General features: G+C 44.7%; 4 protein-coding genes across 4 annotated transcripts; 2 read left to right on the top strand and 2 right to left on the bottom strand.

The window, feature by feature from the left end:
* Positions 1-398: 398 nt before the first annotated feature.
* BDB00DRAFT_883490 (uncharacterized protein) lies at positions 399-7,318 on the bottom strand (the record flags this gene model as incomplete). Its single annotated transcript, XM_053128238.1, is given in 10 exon segments — positions 399-490; positions 571-1,312; positions 1,331-1,393; positions 1,486-1,846; positions 1,907-3,466; positions 3,540-4,554; positions 4,622-5,594; positions 5,657-6,668; positions 6,755-6,969; positions 7,070-7,318. The coding sequence occupies 10 exon segments, from the start codon at positions 7,316-7,318 to the stop codon at positions 399-401; spliced, it is 6,282 nt and encodes a 2,093-aa protein (XP_052978662.1).
* A 1,085-nt stretch (positions 7,319-8,403) lies between these two features.
* On the top strand, positions 8,404-13,470 carry BDB00DRAFT_828827 (chitin synthase-domain-containing protein). Its single transcript, XM_053123888.1, has 4 exons — positions 8,404-8,625; positions 8,780-9,289; positions 9,416-13,341; positions 13,447-13,470. The coding sequence occupies exons 1-3, from the start codon at positions 8,517-8,519 to the stop codon at positions 12,976-12,978; spliced, it is 4,182 nt and encodes a 1,393-aa protein (XP_052978661.1). The 5' UTR covers positions 8,404-8,516; the 3' UTR covers positions 12,979-13,341; positions 13,447-13,470.
* A 605-nt stretch (positions 13,471-14,075) lies between these two features.
* BDB00DRAFT_765645 (acyl transferase/acyl hydrolase/lysophospholipase) lies at positions 14,076-16,381 on the top strand (the record flags this gene model as incomplete). The annotated part of the gene is made up of 13 exons (XM_053119525.1): positions 14,076-14,158; positions 14,242-14,405; positions 14,489-14,616; positions 14,678-14,736; positions 14,814-14,851; positions 14,925-14,992; positions 15,094-15,195; positions 15,285-15,436; positions 15,524-15,701; positions 15,786-15,881; positions 15,984-16,033; positions 16,117-16,199; positions 16,281-16,381. The coding sequence occupies 13 exons, from the start codon at positions 14,076-14,078 to the stop codon at positions 16,379-16,381; spliced, it is 1,302 nt and encodes a 433-aa protein (XP_052978660.1).
* On the bottom strand, positions 16,116-17,091 carry BDB00DRAFT_828826 (uncharacterized protein). The gene is made up of 3 exons (XM_053123887.1): positions 16,602-17,091; positions 16,281-16,460; positions 16,116-16,199 (listed from the first exon to the last, which is right to left on the bottom strand). The coding sequence occupies exons 1-2, from the start codon at positions 17,074-17,076 to the stop codon at positions 16,378-16,380; spliced, it is 558 nt and encodes a 185-aa protein (XP_052978659.1). The 5' UTR covers positions 17,077-17,091; the 3' UTR covers positions 16,116-16,199; positions 16,281-16,377.
* Between the last annotated feature and the right edge of the window lie 1,868 nt (positions 17,092-18,959).

Below are 18,959 nucleotides of genomic sequence, written 5' to 3'. Positions count from 1 at the left end.
ATTTCAAATTCGATAGCGTTACACACACAGGGACAGCTTGGGCTCGACAAAATGGGATCGTTCTATGTATATGTGTGTGAAGCACATCCATGCCACCCTTCCTATAGTGCTCACTTCGGATCAACCGTGAGCAGTCCGTCGATGCAAAGTTATGGAAACGATTGTCAAGCAAAATGGTGCCTGACTGCACATGCTCCCATTGGTTGATACTGCATCTATGATTGAAAAGTATTCCGACAACGGCGTGAGTCCCTTGATACAACCAAAACTTTTAGCGATGCAACTCTCGAGACACACTCGGGTGTACATAAATTTAATTTTTGATGCGATGAAATGCAATAATGTACTGCTATTTTACAAGTGTATGGCTGATATATGCTAATAGAACAAGGGCTTATTTAATTGAAGAACTTGTCGAGCGATTCGCCCAAGTGCAACTCGATTTGAGCATTTACTTGTTGTACAAGTTTCTCCACACGACGATCATCATCTAAAAAGAAACAAGCACGAGAGAGTGAGTATGCAAAAAGTAAAACAATTTGTTTAAGAGAGAGAGAGAAATGAACATACCTTCCATAAGTTCCGCGAGGAACGAGATGCTCTCAGCCAAGAACAAGAGCCATTCTTCACCCATGCAGGTGTAGAACTCTTCCAAACATTTAAGTGCGGCCAAACGGATTTCTGGCACATCTTCTCTGGTCTTCATCAACACCTTGTAGTTCATTGGCTTCCAAAGCGTATCGTTTGCAACAGTTTGGGCCATTTGTCCCAAGCAAGGCACCAAGTAGGTCGACATTCTTGTCAGGTACTGGTCTGGAGACTCGTTTTCACCCATAAACATCATTTGCTCCACAACAGGGTCCAGAACCTTGTCGAACTTGCTAGCGTTCCACAGGTTATCATTGTCGTATTGGAACGATTTGCGCAATGACAGCATGATATAGTTCCACAAAGCACCAGGCGCTCCTGCTTCGCCAGAAGTGTATTGCTGCAAGCGGTTAATCACGTCATCAACCACGTAACCAAAGTAAGGTGTAACAATCGATTTCAAGCGATCGAACAAGGAATCCAACAGCTTGTAGAAGAAGAGAACACGCTTCTCTGATTCCTCGCGCTTTTCTTCGGCCAGTTCGACAGTAGCCCAATCCACAATCTTGAGGTACAGTGGCTTGAACAGCGTTTCGTTCAGCTTCATGACCAAATCCAAAAAGACGTTGATCATAGCGCTTTCAAGCTCGCCGATATCAAGGTCGTTAAACTTATCGCCATATTGTCGACGCACATCAAATGCCATCAAGAAAAATTTGAAAATCTGTTTGTAGTGGGAGACCATCACGTCGTTGCTCATTGTGTGTACAGCATCTGAGACCACTGAAACAACAGCCAATGCAGACTAAATAAGAATAGATAGGATGCAGTACTTAGTATACCGATTACTTATCACAACAGCTTCCCAAAAATTTCAGGTAGTCGAACTGTTTTTACCTTTTTACCCTGAGACATGGCGGACTCATAGCATGCAAATACAGGGTTAAGAAGAACACGAGGAGGAATCTTGGTAGCCATCTTTGACAAGACTTCGGTAACCTTGTTTTCGACCAAAGCGGTTTGAGGATCTTCTTCATCATGCTCATATATGTCTGAATTGAGCAATCCATTGAATATCTTGGGAATGTAAGGGCTCATAAAATGAGGTAGCTCCTCGACAACCGTTTCCAAACAGCTCACAATCGCAAGACGAAGCATGATGCTGGGGTTCTCCGCCTTGATATTGTTTGAGAGTAGCTCCACAATAACTGGCATAAACTTTGGAAGATGAGGAATAGACCGTGGACCTGTCGCTTGACTATAATACAATAACATCTAAGTTAACTCATATCACACTTGATATATTAGCACAACGTACCAAATGACAGCCAAACAGGACAAACTTGAAATTTTGACTTGAATGTTGGGCAACTGCAAACAGTCCGGTCCCAAAATAACAGGCAGACCGTCAACGAATGGAGCAGGATATACGTTTCCAGAAAATCGAGCCAAGGTTGAAATACAAAGCAGCGCACTTTGCTTGTTGATGGCGCCGTCTTCGTCACCAGTTCCCAAGCGCGACTCGTTTTCGATAGCTGCAATGAACTCCTTGGTCATGCCGACAAGCAATTCTTCCTCTTCGCTAGAAATGCTTTGCTCAAAGACGGCCACGCGTTCGTTAAATAAGTTCATGGCCTTGCGTCGTACCGTAGCATCTGCATGCTTCAGCAAGTGCGACACGACATCAACAAACGTCTTGAGCGATAGAAGACCGTTGACGCGATCCAGTACGTCATAAACAACCTTGATCGTACTACGCCAGAACTTGACAACGCCCGACTTTGCACCTTCGGAAACAGCATAACGCTCGCGGAAGTTGCCAAAGTAAGACAAAATTTTAAGAAGCAATTCGACAGTCTGCAGATATTTGGGCTGCATCTTCTCTTCGAACTCTGGATCGACATTCATGCCTTCGATGACCTTGGCAAGGAAGCTTCGCGAAACGAGCAACTGGTCGATATAGTTGAGCACAATGACTTTGTAACGGCGGAGGTCCTTCGCACTGTGTTCACTCAAATCAAACACGGTTGTCATCGATGCCATTTCTGTGTCTTCGTTGTCTTCTTGTGGTTTGTCGTTTGGCAGGACATGCAGATCGTTGAGCAGTGAATAGACGGCATTTATTTGGGTTTCTGCGCTAAATTGCTGGCTGATGGCCTTGCAGAACTCTGCTAGAGACTCGGAATCGTCCTCCTTCGAGAATCGGACTGCATATTTTTCAAGCAGCAGGGCAATGATGGCATACAAGAATTCTCCTTCTCCTAAGGTGCGAATGAGTACCGTGAAGAGTGGCAAACGGCGATGCTTGGGAATATGGATAAGCGCGTCGACAAACACCTTGATAATAGGCTTGATCTGCAACGTGATGGCTGCCTGGCTCTTGCTATTGCGTCGGCTGGATTCAACCAAGGGTGGTATAATCTTCTCAAGAGTCTGGTGAATGACCTGGAAACTGTAATTGTCGTCCTGGCGAAGTACGTTGGCACCCATAAATGTAAACACGGTCATGATATTGTGCAAAACAGTCTCGGGGTAGATTGAGGCGATGGTAGCCATAAGCAAAAGCGCTTGATTGTGCGTCTGTGGGTTGCTCGTGGTACGGATACACTGCACAACAGAGTCCACACGAAGCGTGGATTCTTCAAGAGATTCCTTTTGACCTTCAGCTGTGCGAATGATACGAGTAAGCGAAGACATGATTAATTGACTGATGTATTCCAAGGAGACTGGTGCATCGCGCAATTCGGCATTGATCATGGCTGCAAGCGTGTCAAAGAGTCGCTTGACAAGCAATACATCGTGTTCAATTACTGTTGATTCGATGAGTTCGAGGACCGTGACCAACTCATACAAGTCGACAGCACTTCGCTGCTTTTCCCTATTCAAGTACGATAAACAATGGTGAATTATTAACTATCGCTAACTAACTTTTGCAAAGTTTAAAAACTTACTTTCTAGCACGCTTTGCAGTCGCTTCGGTATCTGCAATGGTTTGATTCAATGCGCTGACAACAGATGTCAAAAACTCATCGAACAACTTGACAGGGATACGGATTTCACCCAAGACCTTCTTGGCCAAATGAACATCGTGCTGTTCCGCGTTGGTTGCAATATCAACAAGTGCACCAAAAATTTCCCGCTGAACCTTTTCCTTGGCATTCTGGAAAAATTCGGGCGAGATCTGCTTAAGCGCACAGCGTCGAGTCGACACCTGCCAGCCGTCTTCATCTTCGCCTTGCAAGGTGCTACTGTTTTGCAGCAACTGCAGAAACAAGGGCAATGACTTGTCACCTGCCTTGCCAAACTGTGCGGCATTCTGCGGCAAGTAGCATCGAATAAGCAGACCAATCAACGTCGGGCTTATGCTCTTGACGTCCAATAGTGGTAGCACACCTTGCAATTTTTGTGGTGAATGAATGTCGTCAAGCAAGGTGAGAAGAGAGACTTGAATATGGGTTGATGGAGACTTCTTGATATGATCCAACAACAAGTTCAAAATGGCAGTTCCTTGCGCCTTGGTTTGCTTGTCTTTAGATGCTTCGCTGGAAAGGAAAAAGTCGCTGATAAGCTTGAATATACATGCGTGGTCTTCGGTAATTTCGTGGCTTCTGTTCGAGATAACTTCAATAAAATTGGCTGCGCATTGAGTCCGAATATCCTTGATCGCCATGTCCTGTTTTGCATAGATGGTATTAGCGCTCAAAATAGACAGGCCACTGGCTTTCTTGCCACCATTAGCTTGAGTCTTGTCGTCCTTCTTGGTGGCAATGAGACCGTGTCGACTGTACAAGCGACGCAATTGACGCAGGCACTGGGTAGCACATAGACGGATACGCTGCTCGGTGTCTTGGAGCGAGGCGATAAGGGACGGAATGAGATGCTGAAGATCATTGTCGCCATCGACATACTGACGCATAAGTGATGCAGCGATTTGTAACGAGCGTGCTCTAACAGCAGCAGAATAACCTATAAAGTAGACACGTTAGACTTGTGTAACTAGCGCAAAACACCCTTCTAAATTAATTTTACTAACCTTGATCAATCCATATGCTCATCAAGAATGCAAAAACGTCTTCCTTTAAATGTCGTGCTACCAAAGCGGATAACATGCTTTCAAAGCATCCAAGAGTAGGTCCCCGCACAAAGGTTTCAAAAAGTTTCTTCAAAAGAGCCCCGTACTGCTGATCCTTCTCGCTCATATTAAACCAGTCGACACTCGTGGTTTCAGCCTTGAGAGATGTAACCATGACAGAGAAGGTGTACTGAGTCAGGTTTGTCATAGCTGCCTTTGGGAGGTCATGGAACTTGCGCAACATGCTGACGGTCTTGTCGGGTAATGTGCCATCAGTGGTTGTAAAAGAAGCAGGCAACTTGGTTTCATACAAAGCGACCTTCTCGTCATTGGACATTGGATCCAAAATATGGTGAGTGATGAGCATATAATTCGATGCGTTGGAGTAACCCTTCATAGCTTGAGTGACAACCAACAGAGCAATGATCTTCTGAGGGGCAGATCCTTCTCCGATCATGCTTGTCCAGAAGTTTGGCGACGTCGTGAAACTGCTGGCTTCTTTTATGATGAATAGCTTGCTGATAGAGTCGACATCTTCTTCTTTTTCTTTGACCGATTGCAGAATCTCACGCAAGTGGCCCAAGAGTTGACCAAGTGCCGACTTGCCATCCAGCTCGATGTCCTTCACTTGCTTGACGAGGCTCTTGACGTATTGTCCGGGTGCAGCGAAGACAAAGAGGGCCAAGATGCGTGCAACATCGATTGACAGCTTAGGGTATTGCTTGCTAAAATCACCCAAAAGGAATTTGAGAACAGGAACAGCTTCCTTGCGGAATGCACCACGTTCTTGCAGCAACTGGGATAGTGATGCGAGGATTTTTCGGCCAGGGACAAACTTGAGCAAGTGATTGGGAATATCACAGACAACGTACAACAGAAGCTCGTTGAAGCTTTCCAAGCATCCCAGCAAAGAAGATTCGATGATTTCGGGGTTCTATAAGCAGTGTAAATTTCAAGCAACTCTTTTGGTTGAATGATTAAATAATAAACGCATACCTGAACCAATGGGCTATCCTTGTCCCCAATTACGTTGACAAGTCGCTTCATCGCGAGCAAACGAGTGGACGCAGCAGGGCTGTTCAAGCTGAGGTACAGAGTGGTGTTCGCTTCTTGTACAATCTCATGGCCAGTACCCTTGAAACCAGCTGCAGAGAATTCGTAGAGTGCCTTGGACTGCACAGTATCATCTTGGACGCTTTTTATCTCTTCCTCCAAAACGACGTCCAAATCTTCGATATAGCGTTGCGATAAAGTTACGAGAAGGGGGCGGAAAGCGTCAATGTATGCAGTGCCGGATTCGGATGCGGGCTCTTCAAGTTCGAGATAGCCCTTGATAGCACAGCTGGAAAGTAAGCGGATGTTGTCGTGGGATAACAGACCCTCCACCGCAAGGTTGTTCAACAGCTCAGCCTTCTTTTCCGAATTGGGAACTGCTTTGCAGAATTCAGTCATGGTAAGCGACATGAAACGATCAATTGCATATTTTTGGGCAATATCAAGGAAGCAGGTCTCGAAGGCTGGTGCGTTAAAGATACGTTTGACGGCTTTGTGGCTGAACCCTTGGAAGCTGTGTTGTGATTGGGCGATGTGGACAATCGTAAGCAAACAATGGCTGAAGAAACTTTCGCTGTAATTCATGAGCATCTTGTTCGTGATCGAAACAAGAGCATCATGGCTAAGCGCTTCACGAGAGCACAGTTGGGATACGACCATATATGCTGCAATCTGGAGTTCGGGATTCTGGCGACGAGCCACAGAGTCAATCAAATAAGGCAACAGGGCAACCATTGTATCGTCTGTAACTCTGTTGGTAGCGTTGACAAAGTCGGTGAGTGTAGCAGCAAAAAACGAATACAAGATTTGGAATGGTACTGGTGCATCAATGACGGTCTTGCATACAAAGCTGAGGATACGTCGGCTCTTCTTCATTGCCTTGATCAACATAGACCTATCCAGTGGAATGTTGCTCTTTTTCACAGGCAAGAGGAATGACCACGAAGTATTCTCCCTATAGATAACGATAGATAACGAGCATTAGGCATAGGCCAGGTTTCTCACACATTGTAGCCCTCAAGTCGAAGAGTATCTGCTTACTGAATCTGGAGCAATGCCACCATGCGAACGAATGACTTGGTCTCGTGGTAGGGTAGGATACAAGCGAGCATTGCCTCGACGTTAAAGTCGTGAACACGAAAACGACGAATCAGCCATTCAACGGCCTTTCCAGCTGGTTTGAGCAAAAAGTATGGCGAGAGCTGATGTAAAAAGGCGGTAATGCTCTTATCCAACTTTGCGTTCTCTTCGGCAGTCTATACAAATATAAAAGAATGCATTATGTAAATATCTTTTCAGAAAGTTTCATTCGTATTTGATGATTCAAATGACTGTATTAGAGAAGGTAGCATTTACCTGAAGCACACGATCGTAGCCCTTCATTTTCTCGGAAAACAACGTCTTTTGGAAAGGTGCGAACTTGCTGTCAAGAATCACGAGCTCCATGATACCATTGTGTGCGATCGAGTAGATCGTTTCGAGATCCTGGTCGGCAGCTTCTTTTGAAGTAAATAAGAACGAAGCTTTGTGTCTTCTTGTCCCTTCAGTGACATTGCGTAAATCGGCAGTGCCGATGCGCTTGAGTTGATCCTGCAAGGATGTCATTGAAAAGGCAAGCAACAAAGGATACTTAAGCTTACCAAAAAAAAAATCTTTTTTTTTTCTGACGGCGGAGTTTACGGTTGCTGGGACAATGTGCCTTTGTCAAAACGTTGAGCGACTCGTTCATGCGTATCTGAGAAGCACTGTATCAGAGGCGCCGTATGTACTCGAATAAAGTTGAAGATGGCGAACTAGGCGCTCAAAATACTAAGTACTACGAGCATTGATCAGTAGCATGCGCAATTTTGGATTGCTATACTACTTCAAATGACATTCTATTCAAACCTATAGAATCAATGACATCAGCTCTTTCCAATAGCAAGTTAAACAGGTGCTCAAGGACATCATCCCATGAGCCTACATACTAAGTCTGTAGCATAACTCTGAGAAAGGCTCGCTGTGTTAGTCTCTGATAGCAAGCCCAAGGGCGCTTTGAAACTGTCATGCTTAAGATGATTCTCATAAAATTTAAAAAGAAAGTCAGCGCCAAATTAAAACCCGTATCATGCGTTCTAAATAAACAATACCTTTCGGTAACTCAGCGTTATTAAAGCTTTCATTAGCACCGGCCAACAAATAAAGTATGACTTGTCAGACACTTTTGGAATGAGCCCCTTCTTTATCGAGAAAGTAGGCTGTATTACTTGGTGCTGACTGTAGTTTCTGGTGATTCACCTGCGCTGCTGCGTACCGTACGGCTGGTTCACCAGTACCAATGTTCAATTTTTGCTATATTAGTATGGTCCGCTTCGATTGGCTCTTTCCAAGCCAACTAGTATATGATTGCTCTATCAATTACTCCCCAATCATTAAATTGGCTCAGCAGCTTCACTGAGGGCAGCCACGTAGTACGAGTACAAGAAGACGACAAGGTGAGGGACGAAGTGATCAAAAATGAGAATCATTTCGTGTATCTTTGGCGGAACGGTCATTCTGAATAGCGTACATAGGCTAAGCAATCCTAAGAGTGTCTTTAATGCATACCCCGAGTCACCTGAAGCATTGAGCAGTAAAAGCAACAGCTTACGTTTTCAGAGTAAATTTAACAAGGTTTTGATCGAACGAAATGTATATTTCCTTATGGAACCTTATGAAGCAAATTTCGTACCCAGCCCGTAAAAAAGAGCCGGAAAGCCTGCGGTTGGCAAGAGAACACAACGATTCCTTCTGAACATTCTCTACTCTCAGGAAGAGCAACTACATGCGCACACTTACCTGTCGTCGCATTGCTTGGGTGCTACTCTCCCGTATATGTACAATAATCTTTCCAGATTTTGTACTGAAATATATTGTGGGATTACACACTGCAGGTATGAATCCTATACTATTAGTTGAATAGTTTTACTGGTACTGTTATTATTGGTTGCAAAACAGCATTTCACAGCAATGGCAACAATAATAGCGTTAACCAACTGTCTGTATAATATACTGAATCCTTAATTTATATAACAATTCTCTCTTTAGCTGCTCGTCAAGCATGGCGTGAAAAGATTACGACCTGTTTTTTATTCATTGCATTAGTCGGGTTCTTTCTGTTCTGGATCGAATACGTTTCAACACTATTCTGCGACAGCGAAGACGTTGTACCGCAAGGCGACGTATTTAAAAACGAATCGAAATACATAGCACTTAATGGCCAGGCAGCAGAATGGTCCAAGTACCAAGATTCATCGCGCATTGCTAAAGAAGTTGTTCCGTACAATGGACTCGACGTTTCCCCTATGTTTCCAACATTCTTAATGCTGGACCGAAAAGGATTGGACACATACCGGAATCCAACATTACGACGATGCATTGCGGGAGGAGACACAGACCGATCGGCTCAAGCAGATAAATGGCTGACATACAAACTTGCAAATGACAGTGGCTATCGATACGACGGCAACGAGCTCAAGTGTCCCTATCCCAACGATACAACTGTTTCCGGTGCACCCTGTTACTCTTGGCCCTTTAATGCATTGCCATTGAAGGGAGGTCAGTATTGTATACATTATACACAAACACCCCTTGTTGAATTTCTATTCTTAATCCCTATTTCACATTCATACATAATGATTGGAATGACGTGCTTATAATTATTTTTTATTCATTACTATACAGATATTGTGTATCAAATGGATGACATTAGCAACTTTACGACACTCTCTTCGCCCGACACTTTAGGCAAAGCATACGTAGTATTGAACGGCAAAGTACTCGACGTAACGTCTTACCTCGAAACAGCAACCGATATTGTTGAAGTGTCATCAGGAGTCTACTCGCGTGCCTTTGCACTGGATCGCATGTTTCTACCGCTGGACGTCACCATGCTCCTGTTTATCAGCCTTGGCGAAGACATTAGCGAATACTTTACCAACAACGTAACGAATCCAAATCTCTATGAAAGATGTCTTGACGAGCTGTTCTTTAAAGGCATCATCGAAGAGGCGGAACCATCCGGATGCAAAAATGTCAATCCAGCATTATGGGCAACTATGGGTGTAGGACTTTTGTACTTTCTCCTCAAAATGCATTTAGCGCATCTGTGTAGGCTGCAGATCATGCAGCGCTTTTTATTCTCATCCACACCGGAACTTTCTTCGGCTATGAGAAGCACCTGGCCCCACACAATTCTCATGGTCCCTTGTTACGCCGAACCAAGCACAACCATCAAACAAACTATAGAATCGCTGGCAAGGACGCATTATGAAGATTCGAGAAAACTGCTAATGTTTGTCTGCGATGGTCTGACAAATAGCAAGCAAGATTCCAAGGAGACGTATGCTTGCGTTCTCGAATTACTAGGATACAGCGGCACCGACGATCCGGCATCACAGCCATACATTTCACTCGGCCAAAACCGAAAACGGATCAACTATGCAAAAGTGTACTCGGGATATTATGAAACTGGACGTAACCGTGTGCCATACCTGGTCGTCGTTAAACTAGGAGCTGCACGAGAAGCGCCATTGGCACAATGCGCTCCAGGCAATCGTGGCAAAAGGGACTCAATGGTGCTTGTTTTGGGATTTTTGGAACGCTGCATGAATTTGGCTAGCAACAGGATGACACCACTAGAATACGAACTGTTCAACCAATGTTACAGCGTCCTCGGGATCAACCCACGCAATTTCAAGTATATGCTGGTCACGGATGCGGACACGCAGGTACAAGGCGACGTGGTACAAAAGATGGTTTCACGGTTGGAAAAAGATCGCAAGATGCTGGCGATAAGCGGGCACGTCCGACCTGCCAACCCAGAGCAGAACATTACGACAATGCTCCAGATTTTTCCGCTTTATCAAACGTTTTACTCCGGTCTTGCGTACGAGGCGTTTCTTGGCACGGTCATCTCTATCAATGGCGGCTTTGTCATGTACAAGCTTTGGACTGAGAACGTACCCGATGAACCAAAATCATCGAAAGCGTCCCGGTGGCAACACCTCAAACGCATCAGTAGTACCTCGACGTCTCAGCAGACAATACGATCACACAGCAAATGGCCCAAAGTTAGCGACGAAATAGATCCTGCACACGACGATAGCGATACCCGTAGTATGACAACCGGCGAAGAGTCACGACTGTCTTTGGCACCCAATGCTGGCATTCGGCCGTGCTGCATTCATCCGACGGTTCTTAGGGGTTTTGCGGCACCACAACCAGACACGCTTCATATGCAAAATGTTCTGCTCCTAGGTGAAGAACAGTATCTCAGCACTGTGCTCCTACGATCACACCCTCAACATCGCCTTGGTTTTGAACCAGAAGCAGTAGGCTATGTCACCCTGCCGACAAACATCTTTGCACTCCAGGCGCTCCAATCTCGTAATCTTCGCTCGACTTTCCACAACCAAATCGAAATGCATCGGATTGCGTGGGACGTGGGTATTGGCTGCTGGATCATCTCGTTCACCAAACTTTTGGACATGATATTCTCGGTACCAATCATCATCTACCTATACAGCGTCTACATACGATTTTTTATGTCGCGCCACCTAGCTTATGCTATCATCGCCCTCAGCTTTACGTGTCTGATTACCCTACACATCATCTATTTTATCGTTCGACGCCAGTTCAAGTACGTTCTGTGGTTTGTCATCTATGGACTGTTCTCTGTACCACTATTTGCTGTTTGGTTTCCACTCGTGGCCGTATGGTGTAGCGATTATGCTCGACGATGGTATGATGTCTGGCCTACTTCTAATGGCTGTCGGGGACGATTACATGGAGTCGTTGACCACGAACGAGACGAACCATCAGACGACGATTACTCGGAGCAAAAGCAATTATCTGACGAGGAACTGGTACCACGCATGCGACTTAACGAATTTGAAGTTTTTGAAGCTGAAAAGGCATATCAGCGTGCAATGCAAGAAGCTGTAGCACTCGATTCCAACTTCACTGGCTTTACAGGCTTTGTCAGTGGCAGAGCGAGCATTCATTCGACCGACTCATGGCATTCTAACTCGTTGCTCGATCCAAATATATCGACGCCACCTATTGCTCAACTCAGAAACAACGGTCATCACAGTGTACGTGTCGGAAAGAGTACTACGAGCGGATTTAAGCCGGTTGCTTCGGTTGTCGACATGTATGGCACAGTAAGGAACGTCGACGGTTTAAGACGACAGCGCGATCCATTCGAGGATCCATCGCCGACAGCAAGTGTTCGCTCAGGCTCATTCGCAGATCCATTTGCATCCGCGCTGGATAATCCATTTGATGATGGATATGCAGTCAATAAACAAGGAGGACAAGGCGGCTCAGTAACGTATAACTCAGACGAGATGCATCGAACCCGTCGACAACAGCATATCGGCAAACACAAGCCAAGTCACTCTCAATCATCCTACTTTACCTATTCATCATATAACACCAACGATGAATATCCACCGTATTACCCAGCTGCTACCACAATGGATGGCGGCGGCTTTGTGAGCAATGTAAGCTCAAGCGCACCTACCCGGTCAAGGTCCTACTCTGCCGAATCGGCCATTCCTGCTGACCGACGTTCCATCAACTCGACCGTGTCCAATACGTTATCGTTAGCCAGCTCAAACCTTAGTCTGGACCCCGAGGCGTCGTTGGAGCACTCAAGATACCCCTCCTATCCTGCCACCGGATCCATGTCAGCAAGTGCAGTTGTCGATGAAGATAATAGCGGCGAAGAAGGACGAAGATCTGCTTTCCATAGCAAAGTTGGTCTCAAAATCCCTGGTCATGTTGGTGGACTACGTGGTGTGGGCTATGGCAACACAGGCGCTGCTGGCGCAGCACCAAACCCATCCAATCTCCCTAACCGCGTGCGATCGACACGGAGACGGCGAGTACCTGCAGAACTGTCACTGCATCATCGTGACACTAGCGATACGAGCTACCGACCGACCGAAATGTCGACCCTGCCAAGGACAGCGGCTGCAGGCATCAGCGACACTGGCAGCAGCAGCAACAATAGCAGTGGCAATGGCGGTGGCGGTGACATTCGCGGGGTGATTGAGCAAGAAGTCAGGACATACCTGGGAAGCGCAGACCTCGATTCCACGACACGTGCACAAGTAAAACAGCACCTGTGCTCTGTATTTGGAGACAGGATAGAGCGCGACGAACCCCTCCAAGAGTTCATCAACAAGAGCATTGAAGACATCACTTTACAACTTTTAACACGTCCCTCCGCACCCAACTAATAAGCTCGCTTACTAACTTACTTTTCTATTCGCGATCCACCAACACATTTTCTCCTTCTTCATCATATACCTCTCACCCTCTCACCTACCCATCTACCTACCCGCACAAACATACACACCATCTTTCTTCGCGTCCCTTCTTCTGTATTGTTCATCATTCTTTCCCACTACTTCTCCTTTTTTTCCTTTAATCTTTTTTCTGTAAATAACTGATTGAAATGGACCTGTATGTACATTTTTCCTCTATCTTCTTTCTCTCTTTTCTCCAAACAAAATATCATATAAAGGCATCGTCGTCGTCACGACAGCAAACAACTCGCACCAGGCCCACCACAAATGCAGAACCATATATCCGACCGCTCTGTACGACAATGATTTGCATTTCTTTTGACATGTGAAAATTGATTGTTATGCGAGACACAAAAAAAAACGCCTCTCATGTTTCTCCTTTCTTTATACTCTTTGCAGCTCGATTCAATGGACTCATTGAGAAGAAGCGGCTGCGATCCTGTTCGCTATGTCGTTGTTCCCTTTTTATGTTTTGTTTACGGTGTTTTTACGGTCGTTCAAAGTTATTTACTACAACCGTTACTGGTTCGTGCGGGCAGCTACCTATGACAAAATGGAGGGACGAGAGGGGGCCTGCTTGTGAAGATTGGCAACTGACGAAATGACACTTTGCAACAGCTCCAATGGAAGTCGATGCACAAGAGTCATTCACACCGTGGCTTAATTGATCAGCTCCAGGAAGCAACGACTTTTGCGGAATGGAAAACGCGGGCAAAAGAGTTGGACGAGTAAGTGTCTAGAAATCAAGTCCCTAGTATTTAACAGGACATACTTTACGCTTTTTCACTCACTATATCTACCACACAAAATTGGCTCAGAGTTCTTAGTATGTAGTCTCTATCCTTGGAAACAGATGAGAAGACAAATAGCCGATGTAGAACCTTTATTACTACTAAAATATGCAAACACCTGAAACAGATAACGATGCCTGGAGGGCCAAACCAAACTCTCGTGTATACGACTACAAACTGATAGCTTCTCGGTTGGATCACCTGCGCAAAGCCAGAAAAGCTAATGATGTTGACAGCATGGTGTACACACTTCGGAGCGGCTTGTTAAGAAATTTTGGTGGCATTTGCGACAAGAAGCTCTTTTCACATTCCTATCTCGGGTAAAGCAAAACGCTCCAACGCCTCTTTATTCGCTTGATTATGGTCAATTATCTCATCACTGCTGCCTCTTGCTTTATGACAGTACCAAAACTTTAATTGAAGAGTACATGGAAGAAGTCGTTGCTCATATTGAATATATCGAATCCACCGACGCTTTGGATCAGCAGACAAAGCTAAAATTTTTCAGTGACAGTCGCCAAAGCTTTGGATGTTCTGCTTTGGTGCTACAAGGAGGAAGTGCTTTTGGTATAATTCAAAAGATCATCATTCGTTAAATGCGGCTCTTACTCGTCTTTTCCAGTAGCTAATATTGTTGTATGGTTCAAAAGCATTGTATCACCTAGGTGTTCTCAAGGCACTACATGAACAAGGACTGCTACCTCGAATCATTAGTGGTACGGCTGTAGGCGCAATGATTGCTGCTCTGATTTGTATTCATACGGACGAAGAACTACCTGTAAGTATCTAAAATTAAAGCGACCGTCTGAATACTGATAGACATAAACGGTTTTTTATAGCGTATCTTGCAGCCTGATGGTATCAACCTATCTGCATTTGCGACAAAGAGCGACAGAGGGTAAGAAAGAAACAGCTATCCTTGTCAAAAATGATAGTATACCATGTATAAACGAGTTATTAAATCAATATATGCAGGCATGTGAAGCGCCGAATTACGCGATTCCTCAAATATGGTAACTAAAGTCATTAACAGCATATTTACTCAGTGGAAGTGAATCAGTAATGACCTCATGTCAATTTCCATAGGCTATCTGATGGATATGAAAGTGCTCCAACAATGTGTTCGTGCCAACGTTGGCGATCTTACATTTGAAGTAAGGCAAAACCATCAATGGCGTTGACGAGCTATATGTGTTATCCCGTATTGGCGTCAGGCACACTGATAAGCTGCATTTCATGCTCTATTATATTTTAGGAAGCGTATGCTCGCTCTAAACGAGTTCTCAATATTAGTGTGTCGTCTAGTCGGAAGAACGAGGTGCCACAGCTGTTAAATTATCTTACGGCTCCCAATGTGGTAAGCAGCAACATCACGAGAGAAAAAAAAACAACGCGATCACACAGTTTACTATTTTCTGAAAACATTTAATTTTCGCTGTTTTATAGCTTATATGGAGCGCAGCTTGCTGTTCTACTGCTTCAACTGGTTTGTTTGGTAGTTGTGACCTATTAGCAAAAGACACTTCAGGAAATATCGTCAAGTGGAGTCCTTCGGCAGTGAAATGGAATCATTGGTCAGAAACAACACCCAGTGACAGGTATATCATCGCTTCAAATAGCTAACCATGAATATTTTGACTCAGGTTCTAACAGTTGAAGTAAATATGATTATTGCTATTGTGTAGTGAAGAGCCATTGCATAGACTATCCGAGCTCTTCAACGTGAACCATTTTATCGTTTCGCAAGCAACAACGTATGCACTTCCTTTTATTTCAAAGGAGAACAGCCTGCATCAACATGAAACGTTATGGAACAAGCTTGCGTATGTTGTTGCTTCTGAAATGAAGCATCGTCTCTATCAGGTAAGTAAGCACCCTGAGGGAAAGAAAAAGAACATCTATTAGAATTAGCTTATACAAACAATAGACTAATGTATGTATGCTTAGATTGACCAGCTGTACATGCTACCGAATGTCTTGCGGCCATTTATCGAAGAGAAAATATCAGGCAATGTTACAATTGCACCTAAAGTTATACTATCGGTAAGTAGCAGGGGTAAAGATAGGGATGATAGTAGAAGAGTTTTATACTGCCTCTACAACAAGACAACCACTAAGTAGCAAAGTACCATGTATGTTCTGTAGGATTTCAACATACTTTTTTCAAATCCCACGGCGTCATCCTTGGCTTACTGGTATGTACACTCATATCATTTCATACATAAAAGTATATGCGTGTTTACAAGTACTACAAGTGGACTGATATTGGCAAATAAAGGATTCGCCATGGTGAACAATCCACATGGCCCTTGCTTTCTTTTATCCGTACAAGGTGCATGATTGAACTGGCTTTGGATAAGGGTACGTGCTGTATTATGATAACTAGATTTATTGTGCATAATTATCCCGATTGGTTTTAGATTAATTGAAGTATGTTTGTAGCTGTGCTGCGGTTAAAGGCGCTGAACGTGGAGCAACCACCGGTGGTTGTGCCGCCTACGAAATATATTGAGCAGAAGAAACGTGCACGATCCATGCATTAAAAGCGTAGCATGACCCTATCTGCATAGCGTTTGATGGTGTACTGCCACTGCTTATGGATATCCGAGTGCATCAAATCATCTACACATATAGCCAAGACAGCATCAGAAGCAATCATAGCATCACATCATTATCAAGTTACATTACAGTAAGATAAATAAAGTAGAAGACAAAAAGAGCATAAGCTACCAGCTATACCGATAAGTTTTGTTACTATCTTACCTTTGGTAATTTTGGGTCCTGTCATGCTGTAATTTTGGCTAAGATAATCCCACGTTTCATGAGACACTATGTGTAAATCGGTGGATTCTGGAAGGAACGGATCAAAGCGAAGTGGTGATAATTCTACACCTTCTTGCTGTTCCTGTCGGCTATGAATATGAATATTGCTACCCACGACGGTGGCATCTTCGTCCACTGGCGGTAGGATACGCCAGCCTTCGATAAACCGTTCCCACTCCCATATAAATTGTGCGGAGACAAAGCAGAATCCACGGGGGCTCATGACAATTCGTGTGGGTGTGTCTTGCCAACGTATCCATCGCTCATACTGTCGTCGCGAACGAAGTACCAACAAATCTTCAATGAAAGTTGAATCGAGATAAACCTTGTTGATCCAGTGTGTGCTTATCAGCGATGCGTAATACCGCTCAGCTGGATCTGCCCCGTTGCCTCCGAGCTGTGTATACCCGTACATTTAACGTAACAGTAGCTTTGTTAGTGTATGAACAACAGGCCATTCAATGTGCTGGATACATCACAGCACCTGCTTCCTTTCTTTCTTCGGATCCAGCAGCAGAAAAAACTTACCCAGTCGACGCAACATTGACAGAATATTTCTGCTGTGCTAGGCTTCAAAAACAATGCATGATCCGATTTTGCATGGATTCTGGAATGTCGGTCGCATACTAAATGAACAGGGCGTTTTTTGCGTCAATAAACACGGATTTTGATTAAACTGAGCGTAGCCTTCTCCAATACATACGTAGTTGATGACATTGCATACACAAAAACATTTTCTCAACGCCTACATGCTGACAGCAGGAGACGTGTGGGAGCCATGCCTCGGCACTGTTTTCGTGCAGCAAAGGGAGATTCCACGAGGGACGATTCAGCAAGTGTTCGTCGACGTTGAGGTTACTTAGATGGTGGCAAGGTCGCCGACCAAACGACCGTAGTGACGTTTGACGATACAGATCGCGGTAGCTTTGCTCAGGGTCATTATAAGTCAAACGATAGTCGGACTTACACAGCCGTTTCCACAAGAGATCGAATCTAGCAAGTTGACTGAATGCTCGACAAGAAGAAGACAGCTCTACGATAGTTTTGGCATCAAGATTCTCTGCGATGCAGGCCAATATATCAAAATGCAATGAAGAAACAGACATATACAAAAAGAAAACGATAATTGGAGGTCGGGGAGAGAGGCTTTTCTTTAAAATCGGAAGAATAGGTTGATAATGCGTATGTGTGTTGTGTATGTATATAGAGAAGGAGGTGGGGAGACGAGAAAGAGAGAGAGAGAGAGGAAGGGAACGGCAGGTATGAAAAGTATACAAACGGGCAAGCCCATATCACTCCTGAACGATCTTTTTTTAATATATATAACAGCCCGTCAATGGAATGTGGAAAAGTGAATAACAAAAGAGAGTGTTTTCGCACCAGGGGAGAAACTCACTTTCTTTCCATTTCTTTTTTACCGAGAGGAAGAGCGTTTCTACTTTTGCGTATATCCACCATCGTCACTATTGCCGCCACCCAGCATTGAGCTGCATAAGTGTTAATACCGCATCCATTGGAAAGTCAACATTGTTGTTCTGTCCGTTCCCTTGCGCCTGTGTCTGCTGTTGCTGTTGGTGCTGTTCACCTTGTTGTTGTTCTGCAGCCGTCTCGCTGGATGATTCGCCATTACTTTGCTCCTCTCTTTGCGACGACAGAGCAGATGAATGAATCGTGCTACTTAACAGTGCCGCAAGCTTATCCTCTGGTCGTTCTTCAGACGCTGAGCTGTCTTTGTTATCAGCCGTCGTTGGTGATGGTGACTCTTCTGATGGCGCGGCCTGCAGCGCCTCATTATTGCTGTCTGATGAACTCTCGACTTTCACTCGCTGGTGCTGTTCCTGTTCCTGCTGCTGTTGCTGTTGTTGGTCCTCTGGTAAATCTTTATACATCTCTGTTGATGCACCTTCGCCTTGCTGCTGGTTCTCTACTACTACTCCTTCTCCTTCTTCTTCTTCTTCTTCTTGCTGCTGTTGTTGATGCTGCTGTGTTTGCTGCTGTAGCTGCTGCAAAAAGTCAATTAATGGATTGGACAGTTGCTCTTCGTTATTTCGTTCGGCTTCGCCTTCAGTCTTAACACCCAGTAACCGTGCGGCTGAGCTTCCTGCTGCTGAGGATTGTGAAAGCATACCCAGATGCTGGCATAGAATGGCGAGGTGGTTCATGTCTGGTAATAATGGCTGTACATGTGTGTTGTTGTTGAACTGTGCTAATCCTTGACCTTGCATTCCGTTTACGTTCGTTGTCACGCCTGTCGCTGCACTCGAAGTGCCCGTTGCTACGGCCGTAGCGCCCGACACT

This window comes from Zychaea mexicana (assembly GCF_025766255.1).
Source record: "Zychaea mexicana strain RSA 1403 chromosome Unknown BDB00scaffold_48, whole genome shotgun sequence".
In the NCBI taxonomy this organism is placed as follows: domain Eukaryota; kingdom Fungi; phylum Mucoromycota; class Mucoromycetes; order Mucorales; family Lichtheimiaceae; genus Zychaea; species Zychaea mexicana.
The sequence above is the reverse complement of the archived record's forward strand: the minus strand, read 5'-3'. Positions and strand labels throughout refer to the sequence as shown.